Here is a 21,651-nt window from a genome sequence, read left to right as displayed (position 1 = left end):
GCCATGGTTCTGCTCCACACCATTCAGGAGTTTGTAAGGGCCCTCTCCAAATGTCTTGGTGCTGGCTTCCTGGCAGTCATCCCCGAATGGAGTTGGGACATGGGAAGGTGTGTGGCTGCGGAGGTGTTTAAAAGGTGCACCCACTGATTGCATGGATCACGTTTTTCCGGGGTGAGTGAATCAGAGGCAACCGCCACGAGCGTGACATGAATCACATGGGGAAAAGATACATTTGTTGCAGAGGCTGAAATTAGGTGAGTTTTCCCACCATTGGCACCGATAGGATTCTCATTGGTTTTCTCACTGGAACCAGTGCTTTGATAAAATTGGTAGGATTCCACCCCATGTCTCTAAGTCTCACAGATAGCTGTTAGGAAAGGTAGGCTCTATTAACAGTTATCCTTTTAACTGTCACTTTCATTGCAAGGTGGAATGGAATTTTGGATTTACAAGATAGCTAATCAGGACTCCTGACTGTATTCAAGCCCCGATTGATTCACATTGCTATGGAGATGGACTTTGGGAAGGGAAAAGTCAATCGACAGCCATTGTGATATTGGGTTACAGTTTTTCTAGTATCGTCTTCAAACGTCTTTGAAGTTATGAGCATTTTCAGCTCTTGTTTTCTAGTATTTCCCTGCATATAACACACATGGACTTTGCATCCTGATTTGCATTGGCACAATTAACAAAGCCATACTTCAAGAAATCATCTTTATACTGCTTTGTTCCCAATTTCAGTTTTTTCTTTGTTGGCTGTTAACCAGAGGCCCTGGAGCTTTGTGTGGAGACAGCACTAGCATTGCTTTGTCCTATTTGTGTATCTGGTCCTATCTTCCTGTAACAAAACGATCCACCTTCAGTTCTTCATAGTCCTGTTGCCTTGCTTGCTCGCATCCAGAAAATGGAGGAATCTCTCCTCTGATATTTCGCTAAAGTAGCGACGCGCGTTATGTCAGTGTACCTGTGGGCACATGGTCTGCTCTCTGCTGCTGCTTCTGGCTGGAAGACTGCATAATTTCATTTAAAAGCCGGTTGCGACCGGCATTCTCAATTTAAAAGCTGGTTGCGGCTGCTATTTTCAATTTAAAGCCGGTCGCGACTGTTGGGCGCTTCTCCTGCGATTGGGAACAGCGCGACCCTCCCAACACCTGCCCGCGATCGACCCGCAGGTCACAGTCAGAAGTTTGAAATACCCTGTTTTAGAGTATATATTGCCTGATAAATATTATTTTGACGAGGTTAATTTTAGTTTGCCTGTTACAGTAAAAAACCTTAACTTGCCATATGATCCTTTTAGTCAGTCACTGGAAATTCAAATATGTTTTTGGAAATTACAGTCTTGACAGGGATCTTAACTCTTTCATTCAAATGTATTGAATGGTGTGACATTCCTATATTTGAGTCATAGTCATTTCACAATATTATTGGTTCAGGGGATACACAATTTCATGTTCTGCTCATACAGGTTGCAAATCTCCTGTTGAGTGTGCCATGCCAAGTGTGCTGTGTCATTTTGATTTCCCTCTTCCACCAATTTGCCCTGCCACATCTCCATAGAAATTAAACAGGCAAGGGTAACCCATTGTTCCTTCAGTCCCAGTGTCTCATATATTACACCATCCAGCTCCCCAGGCTTTGTTTCTTTAACAAAAACAATTAATGGGCTTTCCCCCTTGTAGCCCGATGTCCTGACCCTCACATTTGCATGTAACATATAGCAGTAAAGTTTATTTCCTTGGTATTTTTACATATTTGACTGTCTTTCATTATGGACAAGGCATATCCAATTTCGCACCCTGAAACGTTGATCACTGATGCTTTCTCCAGTCATTGCAGGAATAACACAAATGTGGATAATTAGAACATTTATGTCTTTACTGATACTTTAAATAGACGTATGAATTCAAGATCTACAAGCATTTTAAATGTGGTCCAAATGCCAGTTCTACAACAGAAATTACTACTTTTTGAAAGTTTTGTTTTTGATAACTACATCCTTGGAGGTATTAAAAAAAGGAAAATGATTTTTTGTAGTTGTTTACCTGCATATAAGTAGCTGCTCAGTCCTATTTGAGTTCAATTCACTCATGCATATCTCAAGTCATATACATCTAATCTTTTAACTTTCTTTATAAGTGTGAACTCTGCTTTATGCTTCCATTTTCATCATTACAAAGGCTAAGCTATTATTTGTTGATTTATTTCGGTATTCGAACAGTGTAAATATTGTAGTGCATGTTTTTTAAGCGGTTGTAAGCTATTGTGTTGTAGCGCATATATTCATAGAATCATACAATTTACAGTGCTGAAGGAGGCCATTCGGCCCATCAAGTCTGCACCAGCCCATGGAAAGAGCACCGTACCCAAGCCCACACCTCCACCCTATCCCCGTAACCCTTTTTTTTTGCTTATTATGACCTATTATAAACTCTTTAAGCCGATCCAAACAATTCCATTCTTGTAGCTATAAAGTGGAGAGAGAAGGGAACTAACGTTTTGAGTCTGGATGACTCTTTATCAAAGCTCACTGGTTGTCAAAGCAGCAAAGCTTTCTCAAAGTTTACCTGCTCACTGATACTCAGTTTGGGTTCTGACCAAACCACTCAGCTCCTGACCACGTTGTAGCCTTAGTTCAAACACAAACAAAAGAACAAACTCAAGAGTTGAGGTTAGAGTGACAGCAGCATGTGACCAAATGTGGCATCAAGGAGGCTGAGGTCAATGGGAATCAGGGTGAAACCCTTCACTGGTTGGAGTCATACTTTCACCAAGGTTACCGTTATTGGAGGTCATCTCAGCTCCAGGATATCACTGCAGGCATTCTTCAGGGTAGTGTCCGCCGCCCAACTATAGCTGCTTCACCAATGACCTCCATCATATGGTCCGAAGTGGGGATATTCCCTGATGATTGGACAATGTCCACCATTCGTGACTCTTCAGATACTGAAGCAGCCTATGTTCATATGCAGCAAGACCTGGAGAACATTCAAACTTGGGCTGATAATTGACAAGTAACTTTCACATTACACAAGTGCCAAGTAATGACTATCTCCAATAAGAGTGGCTCTAACCATTTCCCCTTAATATTCCATTGCATTACCATCGCTGAAACCCCCACTATCAACATTCTGGGGGTTACCATTGAAACTGGTCTAGTCTAGTCATATAAATACTGTAGCTGCAAGAACAGGTCAGAGGCTGGGAATTCTGTGGCTCGTGGCTCACCTTCTGACTCTCCAAAGCTTGTCCACCGTCTACAAGGCACAAGTCAGTATCATAGAGTCCCGACAGTGCAGAAGGAGGCTATTCGGCCCATTGAGCCTGTATCAGCCCTCCAAAAGAGCACCCCACCTAACCTTTGGACACTAAGAGGCAACTTAGCATGGCCAATCACTTAACCTGCATATCTTTGGACTGAGGGAGGAAACCGGAGCACCCGGAAGAAAGCCATGCAGACACTGAGAGAACTTGCAAACTCCACACAAACAGTCGCCCAAGGCCGGAATTGAACTCAGGTCCCTGGCGCTGTGAGGCAGAAGTGCTAACCACTGTGCCACCGTGTGATGGAATGTTCTCCACTTACCTAGATAAGTGCAGATCCAGCAAGAAGGTCAACACCATCCAGGACAAAGCAGCCCACTTTATAGACACCATCTTCAACACCCATTCCCTCATCCACTGACTCACTGTGGCACCTGTGTATACCGTATACAACATGCATTGTGGAAAGCTGGCAAGGCACCTTCCAAACCCCGAAACTCTACCTACAGGAAGAACAAGGGCAGTAGATATTTGGGAACATCACTACCTGCAAGTTCCCCTCCAAGCCACACACTATCCTGATTTGGAACTATATTGTTTTCCATTTCTGTCGGTGGGTCAAAAGCCTGGAACTCCATTCCTAACAGAACTGTGTAAGTTCTTGCACCACCTGGAATGCAGTGATTCAAGAAGGTGACGCAGCACTACCTTTTCAAGAGCAAATAGGGATGGGCAATAAATGCTGACATAGCCAGTGTCGCCGACATCCAAGAACAGAATACATAAAAAAAAAACTAACCCTGATTTTAGGAAAGGTGCCGAACCAGTTATAATGACAGGAAAACACTGAACCTCAAAAATATTATGGGATAATTAATTACCGTATGTGAATTTAACAATGCTGAAAGTAACAGTTTAATAAAAAATAAATCCCAGCAAAATCACATGATGGCTGTTGATCAATGTCAAAATAATACCTTCAAGTGCTTTGCTTGCCAATGATTGCTTTTGTGCATCCATTCTACATATAAGTGCAATATTTTATTTTTTGTAAATTATGTTATGTCTGCAGTCCAGGATGCATTTCAAAAACACAAATGTGATCACTCATGGAACAAATGCTATTTTAAGCAGAAAACAAATCCCCCAACACAAGCTTATGTTAATTGTTTTGTGTAACTCATGAAACAGCCACTGCACTTCCTGATTTATTGCATCAGCGTTCTAGAATAAATGTATATTTTGAATATACCCATTGCACACTATGTATTTTAGATGCATATTATAAACAGGATGCCTGAGGAGTGCAACTCAAAGAAGTAATCCTGTAATTATATAGAGCGTTGGTCAGGATACAGAATTTGCTGTGAGCGCCAAATGAACACCACCCACTGCTTTGTTAGACTTGCATTTGAACTTCATGCTATTTAAATGGGGAGCAAGGCAGTGAGATGCTATTTTAGTGTAGCTTGTGGAATAACAGCACATCTTGGACAGCAACTTCCAAATGTTCACATTTACATAAACCTCATGGAAGTTGCTGTCTAAGTTGTGAGTGAACAACACTGAGTGGCGTTAGCTTCACACTTATTTTCACAGCACAATTTGCGCCACCGTGTGACATTTGGGAACTCGTGCCACAGACATGCTGGGAAGAATTTTCTGCAAAAAAAAAATGGCCAAAAGGCCTCTCCAAAAACACAGCCAGTTTTTCTGTCCGATTTTCTGGCACCCTGTCAAAAGAAAGCCATAGGTTTGCAGTCTTGCTGGCAGATGGGGCGTGATAGAGCCGGAAAGCCCAGCTACACAGAGATTTGGCCGCATCTTTAAAGGCCGCCCCGATCAGTGAGAAAAATGAACTCCCTCCCACTCTCCATGGCCGTGGAGGACCACACCACAAGCTTGGAGGCGATTTCCCCGCCCCCTTCCCCCCCCAACACAGAAATTGCAGGGGGGCACTCTCCTCCCTCTCCCTCCTCCCACTGCCCACGCATTCATCGGAGTGCACCCCTCTTCCCTCCCCACACACATAAGGGGAAGCCCCCCCCCCCCCATCCCCCACTGGAGAAGGGTAACCAAGTGTGCCAGGGCAATGTTTCAGCCTGTACTCAGCCCCAAGGCCTCCAGGCCACCTCTGTACCCCCGGCATGGTTATCACGGCTGGTTTTCATTTTTGAAAACCAGTAGTGAATAGCGTCGGTGTGACTTCACACCGCCGGGGGGGGGGGGGGGGGGGGGGGGGGGGGGGAGGGCATTCCACGCAGCCAGATGCTGGGGTGTAAAGTTGTTCAATGATATTGAAATTCATGTTAATTTAGGAAAATCAGGTTCATATCCATAACTGATCATGTCACTGGTGAGGAGTAGGGAAGGTCTCAAACCGAGATCTCCCTGGTGCCAATCCTGTTATGGCCACTAAATTGCGCAAGAGGACTATAACAAGATTTGAGCCTGCAGCAAATGGACCCAAAAAATCCCGCCCAATGAAACTGATTTGGAAAAGTTGGACAGATGATGCAAAGGGTATAGCGAATAGAACATATGCGGATAGGCTGAAACATTTGATTAATAGAGAGTAAAGGTTTTTACGTCGGTGAAGTTTAGGGGTATGATGATCATCCGGTGGCAGAATAAGAAATATGAATATAAATTTAGAAGAGATTAATTCATGAAGGATGAAACAAAATATTGTTTTACTGAGATGTTGGTTGGAATTTGAACCAACTATCAAGGGAGGTATAGGAGATGTAACTTGGGACTCCAGTGTAGAAATTTACAATTTTATTGCGTTGAAACACACTGGAAGGAATTTTGCCATTTTTTGGGAAAGTGTTAGCCAGCCAGTAGTGTTCGTGAGTGTTCCTGTTGTATTTTTAGACAAAAAAATTTGTAAGGGACGGGTCCTACGATGACACGCTGGCAACTTAGAGCACAGGGCGCGCTTTAACGGAAAGAAAATCCCTGAGTCCTGTTTTGGGTGTTAATAGTAGGGTGTTTCTCAGAGCCTGCAGCGTCGAGAGTGACCTCACTATCAAACAGGACTTTTGTGGGGCCTCGGGGGGTGAATACACCGCCCCAGCTCGTCAGTGCAGGAAGAGATCAGGGCATCATTTCGAAATGTCACCCCGATCTTCCAGCCCCCCACGTGGTGTCCGGACCCCTCCAACGTCTAAACATGCCAATTAGGGGGTCCTTGAGCCCACTGAACCCATCTCAAGGGCAGGACACCGCCACTGCCAGCATGGAAGTGACATCTGGGTGCCTTGGCAGTACTCCTGGCACTTTGCCTGGTACTTCAGTGCCAGGCTACTTCCTAAGCATGTCAGGGTGGCACTGCCAGATTTTCTGGGTGGTAGTGCCAAGGTGCCCAGGTGGCATTGGGGGTGCCAGGGTACTCTGTTCCCAAAGCCTGACCACCCGGGGCCTTTGTTTGTATGGACCAATGCTAAACGGTGCCACAGTGAAAGGGTGCCCCAATGTAAAACAATAGAAATTGAAACAACCACTCACTCCATCACAGAATCTTCACTTGCCGACCCCCTCCCCACCACCCAACAGAACTCATCACCCTGGCACTGCGGTACTGCCCAAGCATGTCTATCTTTCCCCTGGGGGCTGTATCATGATGTGGGGAACCTGTTGTGAATGCATGCCGGCGTGAATGGACAGTCCAACATGGGAGAAAGAGGGAAAGGAGCCTGAAGATTATATTAAAATGTCTGCAGATAAGAATCCCAATTTTTAAAGTCGGGATTCCCATTCCGCCATTGGTGTTGGCGGTTGGGGGGGTGGAATCAATCGGGGAAATCCTGTCATTGGTAAAGCCATTTAAAAAAAAAGTTCATTCAAGTTTTTAATATTTTAACATTTTAAACACAATATAACAAAGAAAAAAAAACACAGACCTCCAACGACCCCCAGTAACCTCAACCAAATGCCCCACTTTCCTCGCACCCCCCCCCCAACTTAACATGGCAATAACCAGCTCCTTGAAATGTAGTATAAGCAAACCCTAACTGCTGTCTAACCCCTCACTCCCCCCCCCCCCCCCACCCCAAAGCAAGTTTCACCTTTCCCAGATACAAAAACTCCATTTGATCCCCCAGCCACAGCAAGGCACAGGGTGGAGCAACTGACCTCCACCCCGTCAGGACATGCCTGCAAGCAATCATCGAGGTTAAGGCCAACAAATCTGTCCCCGCTCCAGTCTGCAGCTCCGGCAAGTCCGACACCCCAAATATGGCCCCCAAGGGGACTGGGCTCCAAATCCACAAGCAAGACCGCTGACTTGTGCTGAAGAACGACCTCCAAAATCTCTCCAACTTAGGGAAAGACCTGAACATATGCACGTGATTGGCTGGTCCCCTCCCACACAGCTCACAAGTATCCTCCACACCTTCAAACAACTGACTTATCCTCGAGGAAAACTTGTTTTGGGACTCCAACATGATTTTCTGCCCTTGCTGCCGCCCCGCCTCTCGAAAAGAGGAGTACACGATCTTCACCCCCCACCGTGATTATTTGTTACAGCTAAGAAGACCAGAAGGTAGTCGAGACAGGCTTGATCTCTTCCTGTCTTGAGATATTCCATATTTTTAGGAACAGAGTTTAAATGCCAAAGGTGGAATGATAAATGATAAAAAGGGAATGGCAGCAGTATTATAAGCTTGGATGGACCTGGGGCTTTATAAAAGTTCAAATAATGTGATGGTTGGTGCCTGATGTGCTGAAGTTCATTGTGGAGGTCAGAAACCTATAATGTACCTAAGACTCCCTCCATGTTCCATGCAGAGAAAGCAAAGAATATTCTCACAAGCTGTGCACACAACTCATTAGGCCTCTATCATTGCAGGAGTTCTTCAGGGCCGTAACAAAAAGAGCACATCAGAGACTGGTAATTCAGCAGGATATAACTAATTTCTGACCCCCCTGAGCCATTCCACTTCCTACAAGGCACAAGTCAAGAGTATGGTGGAATATTCTTCGCTTGCATTGATGCTCAAAACAACACTCCAAGAGTTTTACACTGTGCAGAATAAAGCAGCTCGCTTGATTAGCTCCACATCCACTGACTCAGGAATTCACTTTCTCAACCACCGTTTGTAGTATGCACCATCTATCAGTTACACTGCAGCAACTCACCCCTTTGACTGCACCTTCCAATTCCATAACATCTACAGCCTAATGGAACAAAGGGAACAGGCACAAGTGAACGCCACCACCTGTAACTTCCCCTTCAAGTCATCAAAAGTACATAAGACATAGGAGCAGAATTAGGCCATTTGGCCCATCAAGTCTGCTCTGCCATTCAATCATGACTATTATGTTTCTCATCCCCATAACTCCATAAACCCTTATTAATCAAGAACCTATCTATCACTGTCTTAAGGACACTTAGTGATTTGGTTTCCACAGTCTTCTGCAGCAAAGAGTTCCACAGATTCACCACCCTCTGGCTGAAGAAATTCCTCCTCATCTCAGTTTTAAAGGATCGTCCCTTCAGTCTGAGGCAATGGCCTTAGGTTCAAGTTTTTCCTGCTAGTGGAAACATCCTCTGCGCGTCCACCCTATCTAGGCCTCTCAGTATCCTGTAAGTTTGAATAAAATCCCCCCTCATCCTTCTAAACTCCAACGAGTACAGACCCAGAGTACTCAACCGCCCCTCATATGGAAAGCTCTTCATTCCAGGGATCTTTCTGGTGAACCTCCTCTGGACCTACATATCATAACTTGGAAATATCACACTGTTCCCTCATGCTCGCTGGGACAAAATTCTGGAATTGTGGGTGTCCCTATACCACATGGACTGCAACAGGTCAAGAAGGCAGCTTACCACCACTTTCTCATGGTTATGCAGTAAATTCTCGCCTTGCCTATGATGCTGACATCCCACAAAAGAAAGAAAGAAAAATCTGTAATGGTAATTAGCTGGTTACCCCATAAAGTAGCTAGAGTGCCTAGGCAGTGATCCATTTTCACAATAAGAGAGATTTGGCAAGGAAGAGTAAATTGAGCTTCATGGAGGTGGCTTTGGTAACGGGGGTAGATGTCCTTTTTGAGGTTGTGGCATAATGAGGCTAAGACTCATGAAGGCTGAAGAAATACAAAGCATGTGTTCTCAAGTTCTCAAACTAGCTCCCTGGGGTACTAGAAGAACATTTTGCACTAATTGATGAATAGTCATGTCGGGGACTATTCAAATCAAAGGATTGAGCTTTGTAGTAAACTGAACAACCATATTTTATGTAGAACAATACATTTCTTTAAGATGCTTGCTTTATGAAATGTGTGGTCCAAAATCTCCGAGTATTCAAATCCAAGACACAGTCACCAAAGTTGAGGCAACATGTACTGTATTGATGTGGCAGTATATTTTGTAGAAATTTTAGCCACCATTTAATGACTTGAACAATTCCAAATCAATTATTTTCAGATGCACACATACATACATCACACAAATTTCTGTTTTAGTGTACACAGCTCAAAGTGAGAACAGAGACCCCCATTCTACGGACGGCAGCACCATCCTGAGCCAGACATCCGCTTATAGCACGAACCCAACAGCTCAGCATGAAGTCACAAAGGATTCTTCTTTCCAACGTAAAAGTAAGTGAATGGTTAAAGTCCTGAATTTTCCTTCATTCTCGTCACTTGAATACTCATGAGAATCACCAATTTTATTTTGAAAAACCCAGCATAAATAGAATATTATGGGTTAAGTGACTAGAATGAAGAAAAAGATCATTTGGGAATGACCTGCATGCCTTATTTATGACATGAAATGTTTTCCACGCCCCATTTAAGCATGTGACATCTCTTAAAGTGTTTCTTTGTATAACATTTCACAAAGCAAAAAAGCTTCCCCAGAATTATTAAAGCACGTTGTAAAATAATGCCTTTTAAAAAAAAAACTTTCACAAATAATTGTAAACCTGAAAGAATTTTTGACTTTCGAATTATCATTTGACTTAAAATTTAAAGAACAAATCTCCAAATTTCTTTGCTACATTTTTTCTTCTCCCAGTCACTCACTATTTTATATAAGTCAGTAGCTGCTCCAATGTATACCAGTAAACAATGGAAGACCCAAAGAGCATGATTTGCACTTATGTAGTGCCCAATCATTTGTTGAAGAACTTGCCATGCAATGATTTCACATGACGTGGATCAGCAAGTTGCATCCATTTTGCACATAGCAACATTGCGCAGACAGCAATGAAGTGACTTTGTTTATGCTGTAATTGGGTAAACAAAATTGCCCAGGTTACAAAGAGAATAGTGTCACGGGATGTATTTTTCCATTAGAACAGACATATATCAGCTTGACGTCTCATCGGAAACAAAATAACTCTAATAATGAAGCAGTCCTTTGGTACTATATTGGAAGGTTTAGTTTATGAATGAAGCTTGAATGCATGGCCTCCTGACTCGGAGATGAGACCGCTATAAATGAACCCACACTGGCACTCAGTTTTACAATAATGCATGATTTGCTACGTCACTGTATTGCATGGAGCAAGCTCTGGGAAAATGGAGCTGAACATCAACAGTGTTTAACATTAATTAAGTAAAAATTAATGTTATATGTGATAAACTGTAGTGCAAAAGAAATAGCAGGTTAATTATCCTGGTCGTGAAAAAAAATCCAGTGGTGCAGTAAGTATTATTGCCACCCTGTTTATTTTATTTGGAGTTTCATAGAATTTACAGTGCAGAAGGAGGCCATTCGGCCCATCGAGTCTGCACCGGCTCTTGGAAAGAGCACCCTACCCAAGGTCAACACCTCCACCCTATCCCCATAACCCAGTAACCCCACCCAACACTAAGGGCAATTTTGGACACCAAGGGCAATTTATCATGGCCAATCCACCTAACCTGCACATCTTTGGACTGTGGGAGGAAACAAGAGCACCCGGAGGAAACCCACGCGCACACGGTGAGGATGTGCAGACTCCACACAGACAGTGACCCAAGCCGGAATCGAACCTGGGACCCTGGAGCTGTGAAGCCATTGTGCTATACACAATGCTACCGTGCTGCCCATGAAACGTGGGATTGGTAACTTTCACAGTCAATATTTTGTCAACCAAATATAATTGTGATGCTTTTGAAAAATTTTAGACATCCTTAGATTTTTCCACACCTCTATTTGTTGAGATTTAAACCATATTGCATTCTACCCTTCATAAACTTGAAGCCATGCAAAATCTGGCCTTGTTTTCAAATTCCTCTCGTCCGAGCCTTGTGAAAAGTCCCCAATTTTAATCGCTCCACTATTGGTGGCCATACCTTCAGCTGCCTAGTGACCTAAGCTCTGGAATTACCTCCTTAAACCTCCCTGCTTCTTGTCCTCACTTTCCTCCTTTCAGACACTCCTTAAAAACGATCTAGTATTTTGGTCATTTGCCCTAATATCTCCTCATGTGCTACATCATATTTATTTTTAGATTTGCTCTGGAATCCTCAGCGTGCATTGTGCTGCAATAACCGACAAATCTGAGGAGTTCTCTTAAACGTAAACAATTGGGACTGTCAAATCGGTGATGTGATCTGGCCCACCTGATGGCATGGCATGCTGTATTTTGTGCTGTTCGTTTTCTGTGTGAGTCAGAGGCTGCATTGCTCTGAAGGGTTCGATTAAATACAAAAATGTACTAAGCAGGGCCCAAGCATGATTTCACATAAGATCGCACAAAAACTGATGTGTGGAGAGGCGTGGGACCTGACTGAGTGGTTAATTTCTTCAGTAAAAATGGTAATTTCCCGTGCATCCTGTGCAGCAAAATAAAATTTACATGCTGCATTTTAAGTACTTTGGATGATTGGGTTTTTGCTGGGTTTACTCCAGACAAGAGTCCATTCAAATTAGTGGAAGAGATTCTCATCACAAAATTTGGCATGGTCTACCCCTGAGCTATTGACACGTGTGCTTCTGCATCACAGGGCAGCTTCAGCCTATTTTTATGCTATTCTTACAAATTGGGAGCTAATATTTTCACTCTGCCTGCTGCTCCAGGGTGGATATGAAGAATTTTTCCAGGATTGTCAACCTGCTTCCTCTCTTTGTGTAATAGAATCATTGTGCTCCAGTTTACTTTTGATGACACCGGTGTCCTACATTTGGGAAAATTTCAGCAAATACGTCAGCTGACTCTCAATTACAAGCTCAGCTATTTTAAAATAAGAGTCGATGGCCTAGATTATCTGACTGTAATGCCAATAATATTGCAATCAGAAAATCTAGGCTTATGGCTCCAACGCAGGACATCTGCACATAAATAAGGGAATTCCACCTCAAAATATCCAAAATCTGTTTCTTTGCATGTTCTGGCAAAGATAACACTTGACCTGTAAGCCTTTTCCCCAAAATTGACTCAACAGTCAGTGCTTGCATTAAACAAATTCAAAACCTGTGATGAAAAAGTTATTACAAAACTAGGCCTCATTTCAGGACTAGGACTCTCGGCAGTATCCAGATTCTAAGTCACAGAGTCCAGCACCAAGTAAGTGCAGAGCCTGAGGGTTTCATGGCGGGGGGTGGGGGAGGAGGGGGGGGGGGGGGGGGGGGGCGAGTAAATCCTGTGGAGGTGAAGGGAGGGGAATAGGGCCTTGATGGAAAGGTCAAGGGGTGAGGGAGCACCTAGGGGTGAGGTGGTGGCAGACCTTGCGGGGGCGGGTGGAGTGGAGGGAGTCCTGATGGGCAGAGGCAGGCCCACAGCCCTTTCCCACTTGAGGAATGAGCAGGGTGACTGACTGGACTCCCACCAGCATCCTTAAATTCCTGGGAAGCAGCCTTTAAATAGCCAATAATTGGCCACTTAAAGACCTCAATTAGGCAAGGGTGGGAGGGCTGTCCTAGGCCTTACCTCTCCGATGTACAAATCAATTTGGGGGCTAGATCTAGCCCCATTGCTAGTCTCCCCCAATAACGGTGTAAATCTGATCCTATTTCCAGTTTTCTCCAGCTTTGACAAAGGGTAATCCAGACTCAAAACATTAGATCCATTCTGTCTCCACAGATGCTGACAGATCTGCTGTGATTGTCCACTATTTTGTGTTTTTGTTTCAACCTTGAAGGGAACTCTCTTTGAAGTGGTTTCGGGAGTAGAGTCTTTTTATTCAGGCTGTCTCTGTGGGCGTTTCTATATTTAGGTTGTCTCTGGGAGGGGGGTGTCTCCCTATTTAGGGGGTCTGTGGGGATCTTTTTATTGAGGGAGTCTCGGGGGATGGTCATGGGGGGGTGGTCAGTGGGCTGGGCAGGTTTTGCATTGTGCGGGAGAGGGAAGCCCTCCGATGGACTTCAGGGGGAAACTCCCTGAAAGAGGATGAGGTCGACCACGTCAAATGCACGCTGTCAGGACCAGCACCAATTCTCCGCCACGTGGCTCCCGGCCAGAGGATGGGAGAATCACCGGGCCTGGAGAATATGGGGCGGAGTTCTGTGATCCTGAGGCTAAGTGTTGATGCCATCGGGAAATGCCGTTGCGCTTCCCGGCGGCGTCAACACGGCCTCAGGATCAGCAATTCTGACCCCTACAGGGTGCCAGCATGGCATTGGAGCAATTCACGCCACTCCAGCTGCTGATCCCAGTGCAAACAGGGCACGCAGGATCCGCGCATGCGCAGTGGCACCGGCGCCAATGTGCAAATGTGCAGTGGCACGCGCAGCGGCTTCCTTCAACGCACTTGCCCCGATGAAACATGGCGCAGGACTATAGGGGCTGGTGTGGAGGAAAGAAGGGCGCCAGCCAGAGAAGCCGGCCCGCCGTTGGTGGGTCCCGATTGTGGGCCAGGCCACATCGGAAGCCCCCCGGGGTTGGAAAACAGGCCACCCCCTGACACTTCCACGCTGAGTTCCTGCCAGCTGAGAGACGTGTGGATGGCGCCAACAGGACTCGGCGTTTTTACAACGGTTGCTCGGCTCACCCCGGCCAAGAATCGGAGGGCCGGCCGTGTAGAGCGGGCCCCGACCAGCGCTGTGCCAACCGCGCCATTGGTGCCGATTCTCCGCTCTGCGGGGAATCGCGTGCCGGCGGGGTGGCACGATTTGCGCCGGTCGCGGAATTCTGCGGTCCGGCCCTGGGCTGAGAGAATTCCGCTCATGATACTCGGCCCGGTAATGGGATGCAAATGGGTCTTAATGATCCTTTCGCATCCTCCCACTGACACGGCACGAACCTTGATCCCGATGCCAGCAAGTGGGCGGAGCATCAGAAACATATCGGCGCCAATCCCGATTTCCCCCAATGCTGGATTTTCCACCGTATTGGCAGCCCCTATGTCCCTTTAGCAGACGTATGGATAACCGCAAGGTCAATTAATCACACAAAAGTTCTTTGGGTATATGGCTGGCATCCATCAGATGAACATGTGCTTGATGAGTTTCGGTGGTATTGCATCAGCACCTGGAGCTTCGCACATGTCAAGCGGGCCAAGAGCTTTGCTCAGATCCTCAACCGCGTGTTCAATATCCAGCTTGGCCAAGACCGGTAGACTTTCTACGGTGTCTAGAGCTTACTCGGTGACAGTGGTCTCCCTAGACAACAACGCATGGTTCTATTCCACCCATCTCTCCAACGTTTTACTACAGTCAGTGATGACCTCCCCTGCCTTTGTTTTCACTGGTGCCATTTTCTTTGCCGTTGGAGATGTTGCCTTTTTAATCCCATCATACAAGTCCCTGAAGTACCAGGGGCTGGTTTAGCAAGGGGCTGGTTTAGCTCACCATGCTAAATCGCTGGCTTTTAAAGCAGGCCAACAGCACGGTTCGATTCCCGTACCAGGCGCCGGAATGTGGCGACTAGGGGCTTTTCACAGTAACTTCATTGAAGCCTACTCGTGACAATAAGTGATTTTCATTTCAGGGGCTGGTTTAGCTCACTCGGCTAAATTGCTGGCTTTTCAAGCAGACCAAGCAGGCTAGCAGCACGGTTCGATTCCCGTACCAGCCTCCCCGGACAGGCGCCGGAATGTGGCGACTAGGGGCTTTTCACAGTAACTTCATTGAAGCCTACTCGTGACAATAAGCGATTTTCATTTCATTTCATTGAAGGACATCTGAATATTCTGGCAGGGTCACCACCAGTATTCACTTCCACGCCACCTAGGAATTGTTGGACATTCCTTCGAGTGGCTTTCAGTATCTTCAGCGTTTTCTCATTCAGATCACCCTTATAATTGTTGAGAACTTGACTTCAGTGATAGTTCCATTAATGTTAACCTCAAACCAGTCAGCATTTTCTGCTCTTGCTTCCCATGTGTTGAAAGTTCTGTATTGCAGAAGGTGACTCAAAATATGTTCCATTTCACTTCTGTGCTGTGTCTGGAAATGCTGGGGAGCGCCTGGTCAACCAAGCCGTAGAACAGTTGTTTTTTTATCTGGTTCAGTAGTATGGATGATATTGATGCCAAGATGACATTTCTGTTTTGAATGAAAAACTTGTTGCATCCCCATCCTTGTGCACACTAGGGAATGATCTGAATCAGTGTCAATGCCATGGTAGCGGCATGCATTGAGAATGCTTTCATCGTCATGTCTGATGATGATTAGATTTAGCTGGTGCCAATTCCCTGATCTTGGATGTCTCCAGGACACCTTGTGGCATGGTTTATTCTAAAAAAAAAAGTGTTAGTTACACAAAACGCATGGTAGCAGCAAAGCTCAGATAGTCTCTGTCCGTTTTCATTCATTTTTCCCAGGGCAGAATGTTTGAGGCAGGAAGGACATGTCTCCAAGACCTGTGCCCATTCTTGCATTTAAATCCCCCAGTGTGAAGATGTTCTGACTGAGGGATTCTGCTGATAGCAGAGTCAATCTCTTCATTAAACTGGTCTTCTGCAGTGCAGCACAACACTGAAGCAGAGAGGTTAACTGACTCTGTTTGAGTTGAGAGGTGAATGGAGAGAGGGCATGTTCTGAACTATTTGTGGGATTATATCAACAAGAGTAGCAATTCCCTGACAGCACACCCTATACCTTGCTCCTCCATTTCCTCTGAATTCTTCCCCTGCCAAACGCACGTAAACTATCTTTTGTTCCGTGATCCTCACTTGATGAGTCTTGTCTCTTGTTGAGATGCTATATTGATGATCAACCTATCAAGTTCCATGTTGATCATGGTTGTTTTTCTCTTGTTATCAGCCAGCTGCACATTGTCTGTCAGTTCCATACACATGGTCCTGATGTTCCAGCTTGCCAATTGAAGAGTTGTCATCTTCGTTCTTTTTGTTTGTTATGATTGTTTTCCGGATGTGCTGCATTCCTTCCGCTTGTTGGGCAGGACACTATGATCCAAACCCCTGTTGAAGCAAATGGACTGTGATTGGTCAGCACCATACTAGTCAGGGGTTGGCCAATTTGAGGTGGGTGGTGGCAGACCAGTGGGACATGTTGGTCCCTCCCACCATCGGAGACAGCCAGTAGCACCTATATTCTATGCCAATCGGGTTGAGCTTATCACTCAGAACTCTCCTCATTGTTTTAATGCTTTACAGTGAAACTGGAGTGTCGTTGAGGCCACAAGTCTGAGCAAAATATATGGTAAACTTGAGCTGGGCCCCCTCTCGATCTCCCAGGTCAGTTCAAAGCACTATTCTTGGCACCAGCTTGGTTGCCTCCAGAGTTTTGGTCAGGGTTTACTCCCTTAGCCTTCAACTCTCCCGAGGTTTCCACAAGGCTGTGGAGCTTTTTGCCCATAGCTGGGTGTTTGTTTCATAAGTAATCAGTGCATGTCTGAATGCAGCAAGACCGGGACAATATCCAGGCTTGGGGTGACGAGTAACATTCTTGCCACACAAGTGCCAGACAATGACCATCTCCAACACGAGAGAATCCAACCATTGCCCATTGACATTCAATGGCATTAATATTGTTGATTCCTGCACTATCAACAACCTTGGCGGCACAATTGGAGCCTTGAAGGGAGCCGTGACTGCAACTGTGGTGCTCTCCAATCAATGACTCGCATCACTGAAGACTACCCCCTGACAAAATTCAGTAGAAGGCTCAAAGAGCTCCATTTAGCCACTGCAGAAGCTATTGCCTGGCAACGCATCAATAATAATAACATTCTGCGCTTTCGGCAGCAGCCAGGAACTGAGTGGTCGCACGAAAGGTAGTTCTCTCTCAGGAAATTCTCAATAGATCTTTTTAGCCCATCAAGCGGGCACCAAACGTACAACGAAGTTCTAATCTCCACTTCGTACCCTACCGACTAAGATGCCATTGAACCAGCTGCCAGGATGCAAGAACAGCAGGAGCAGAGAAAGGAAGACCCCAACCCCAGAACAAGTGGACATAAGTGGCGAGCCAAACCTGGCTGCTGGCTAAACACCTTGTCCCCCAGTAATTGACTTTTCCACCCTGGGAAAAAGCTTCTGACGAGCCACTCTGTCTGTGCCATTCATTATTTTGAAAACTTCCATCAGGTCGCTCCTCAACCTCCATCAGTCCAATGAAAACAATCCAAATTTATCCAACCTCTCCTCAGAGCTAATGCCCTCCAGACCAGGCAACATCCTGGTAAACCTCGTCTATATCCTCTCCAAAGCCTCCACATCCTTCTGGTAGTGTGGTGACCAGAATTGTTCGCAATCTTCCAAGTGTGGCCTTACTAAGGTTCTGTACAACTGCAGCATGACTTGCCAATTATTATACTCAATGCCCTACCGATGAAGGATAGCATGCTGTATGCCTTCTTGACCACCTTATCCACCTGGGTTGCCACTTTCCATGTTCTGTGGTACTACACGCTCAGATTTCTCTGCGTCAATCCTCCTAAGGGTTCTTCCATTTACTGTCTAATTCCCACCTGTCTTGGACCTTCCAAAATGCATTACCTCCCATTTATCCGGATCAAACTCTATCTCCAGTGAGGTGGACTTCTTTATTCTCTCAGCACTTGAGATTAGTATGTTTGCAAGTCCTGTCAGTGTATTGCACATCACTGCTGCTCAATTACTCTTCTTTACCATGGATGGCCCCCAAAGGGACAGCATCTGTGCCCAATCATGCAGTGTTTGGAAAGGCTGCACTCACTGATGCGCCCTGTCAACTGCTGTGCCTGTCACAACCACTCATTCACAGTCATTTGCATGTCTAAATGAAAACCCAACTATCTACCTTACTAATCCATCGATGTGAGAATATCTGAGCTGTGCCTCCTGTGATGGTGCACCATCAGAAGGATTCAGCTTGTCTGAGAAATAGTCATCCAGGACCTCCATCAACTTCTATACACGTGAAAATCGTGTCAGAGATATATATATTAGTTGTGTCAAGGTAAAATGTTTCAAGTTATCATTATGAATATTATTCTATTTCACTCACTGTTAAAATCAGGTCAACGTGACTGAGTGCCTTGCGCCATGTGAGCCACTGATATCGATATGCCACCATGTATCTGGGAAATCCCCATCTCCCAAACTCAGTGGGCAACTTAATTTATCTCCAGGGCTGGCACCTCAGCATTTGTGGACAAGGGACAGGTGACGAGGCCCACCTCCTGTTCTCCACTTCTCTCCCCCCGCCCCGCCCCGTGTTCTGTGCCGTCTTTTCCTGGAAGAAGTTATATGTTCACCCATTGAATGTAATGCATTTGATGAGGTTGACTAGAAGGGAGAGGTATGAAATTGCAAAAGGATGAGGGTGAACGGGAGGGTAGATGGTGATGTAAGGAAGTGCATAGAAAGGGCAGGCTGGGTGAGCATGTAAGTAAATTGGAAATGAGTGATGTGATGAAGTAGATTTGAGATGGTGGGGTGATATGCAAAGCAGCATGTTGGTAAAGGTGCAACTGTACTTATCCGGCCTGCTTAAGTGCTTTCTGTATTCTACTGAATCCATGAGTAGAGCACTATACTCATGCTACTCACCTTATTGGTCACTGCCAGCCTACGCTTCTTGGTGTCACAAGCAGGTTTCTTCCTCCAATTCCTGGGAAAGCGATCTCTTTGTGGCTTCATCGTTCCTCTGGAAGCTCATTAAGGGAGACATTGGGTGAGATTCTCCATTTGGGAGACTATGTTCTTGCGCTGGAGGATGATTGTTACTGATTTTCTGATCCACAGGGACCCCTAACTAAAGGGAGAACCCAGAGATCCCCTAACTAATGGGACACGCCACAGGGGCCCCCTAGCTAGAGGGCCCCCTCCAGGCACTCCCTAATTTAAGGGAGCCCCTTAAATAAGGAGACACCCCACAGAGCGTAACTCGAGGGACCCACACAACAGACCCCTCCCCCAAAAAAGAGGCCCCTGTCTCTTACTAGAGAGCAATCCAGAAAGGGCAGAAAAACAAATAACATATAACATTCACCTGGATGCACTACGTGCCCATTCCAATAAGGAGAACTACTGTGGCTTGTGTTTAAACGAGTCAGATTCATTAGCTGCAAACCATTTATTCATTTCTCTAGTGGGCTGTGATTGACAGCTTCCACAAAACAGCTGTGAGCCTTGCTTCATTCATCTTCTTCATGGATGAGTAATTCTAAATGCTGTACCCACAATGTTTACAAACATCAACCGCATCAAAGTGAGTTAAGTGCAATCAATTTCTAGATCAGCACTTCAAAATCGCTCAAGCATGAAGTGGTGTGATTGGAATGCACTTGACTCTCTTTGATATAGTTGATTTTTATAACATAGGTCACAGCTGTTCTCCTTCCAGGAATGGATGTTGTCTTTCCAGGTGAGTGTTACAGCTGCAATTGTTATGACAGCCCCTGTCTGGGCTGCTGTCTAGCTTCCAGACAGGGGACTCTTTTCTGGGAGAGTCTGTGGGGGGTGGGAGGAGAGGGGAGTCTGTGGGGGGTGGGAGGAGAGGCGATGGTGGGGGAGGGGTGAGCAGGTCATGCATTTTATAGGGGGGGGTGGCGGGTGGCCCCTCAGATGGACTTTGGAGACTACCCCCTTAAGAAGTTACCCCCGGCCCACTGCCAAGGTTCACAATGTCAGGTTCACGGTTGGTGATATCTGTAGTAACCCCGCCCACGTGGTCCTGGCCCAGAGGACTAGAGAATCATGGGAGCCTGGGACTCTGGTGCGTGGCCCAGCCCGCAAGGTGAATGCAAATGGGTGATTAGGAGCATAGCCATTATTTTGGCACCCAGCGTGAACTTCGATTTTGGCCGGACGCCTGATTCAATACTGTGTCTTGGGGTGATGTTGCTGATCAGGGGCATATGCACATGAGAAATAGAAGGGGGCCAAGAATAGGTCCTTTTGGGTCACCAGACATAACAGTGACAATGGGAAGAGAAGTCTTTGCTGTTGATTCTCTGAAAAGTAGGATGAGTAACAGTAGAATTTCTTATTGGTTCTTACTGAGGCACAGTTAAAAAAAGGAAGCAGAGGTTTCAATGCACTGAATGCAGCTGATCCAATGAGAGAGTAGATTGTAGGAGTGCTGATCTTCCTTATTCCAAACTGTCAGTCTTAGTATGAGTGGGCAGAAAGTTCCCTGACGTGATTTTCAGCAAGTGTGCAGAATAAATTTGTTTAAGAAAGGTCAGGGCACACTGTGATTTCAGTACTATAATAAGGCACAGCATCCAACCTAAACAGCATTACATACTGTGCTGCTGTTTATGTAATTGGCACAGTTTTGTGGGTGCTGGATACAACAAAGTGCCTGTACTCATGGTTTTCAATTTAAAAATTAAACCTTAAAAATAAATATGTAATTTAGCCAGAGCACAGATGTGCATAACACAGATTGGTGCGTAGCAAGAGTTGCATCCCAGCACCTGGTCACAGTCCACTTGTGCAGGTCAGTCTGTAACAGCACTCACAGTATATGTGCTTTAATAAGCACTGCATTTTGCAAATGCATCTTTCAAGTACCCTCTGTTGCTACATCTTGTTGCAAGCATAAGGAGTACACGAGTCAATGCATCAGTGTGTGAAATTAAGCCTTGCTATCAATTTGGTTTCTGAAATCGATTTACTGACTGCCAAAATGAGGGACAATGTGGCATATTCATATTAGGTCTACCCCAATGATTGTCTTCCCTGGCATTTTAATCAATGTTGAAGTTAGATCGTACATTGTGAACAATTTGGAAGTAATTAGGCAGGGAATGTTAAAGCTCAAACAGAGGTGGATTGGGTCCCAAACTCTCTTTTAAGGAGGCTGAATACTTCCTTTTTAACTCAGTTTTTAGTTTTAACATATAGGGTTACCTGCTGGGATGCAGCAATCCCAGAAGCTCAAAAGAGGGAATAAAGTCTGGATCTATAAGATTTAATTTTTTTTATTGCTGGTGAGACAATTGGAACAGGAATGTTTCCCCTAACCCATCAAGCTTATTCACATGTCTGTCAATCTGAATGGCTGTTGGGCAGGAAATCCTTTGCAAGTGTCGAATGGGAGTCCTGCTGTTAAAT

General features: G+C 45.4%; 1 protein-coding gene across 6 annotated transcripts in view; it reads left to right on the top strand.

Moving 5' to 3' along the window:
* Nucleotides 1-21,651, top strand: part of LOC119965217 (serine/threonine-protein phosphatase 2B catalytic subunit alpha isoform-like) — a 532,569-nt gene that overhangs the window by 186,615 nt on the left and 324,303 nt on the right. For 4 of the 6 annotated variants that reach the window (XM_038795661.1, XM_038795660.1, XM_038795664.1 and 1 more), the window contains exon 2: nt 9,736-9,870. The exons of the other annotated variants lie outside the window; for them this stretch is intronic. In XM_038795661.1, the coding sequence (XP_038651589.1) occupies nt 9,736-9,870 (135 nt within the window). The remainder of the gene's footprint in view (nt 1-9,735; nt 9,871-21,651) is intronic. 6 annotated transcript variants of the gene reach the window in all.

Source organism: Scyliorhinus canicula, chromosome 4 (genome assembly GCF_902713615.1).
Source record: "Scyliorhinus canicula chromosome 4, sScyCan1.1, whole genome shotgun sequence".
NCBI lineage: Eukaryota > Metazoa > Chordata > Chondrichthyes > Carcharhiniformes > Scyliorhinidae > Scyliorhinus > Scyliorhinus canicula.
This window is presented reverse-complemented; position numbering and strand designations above follow the sequence as displayed.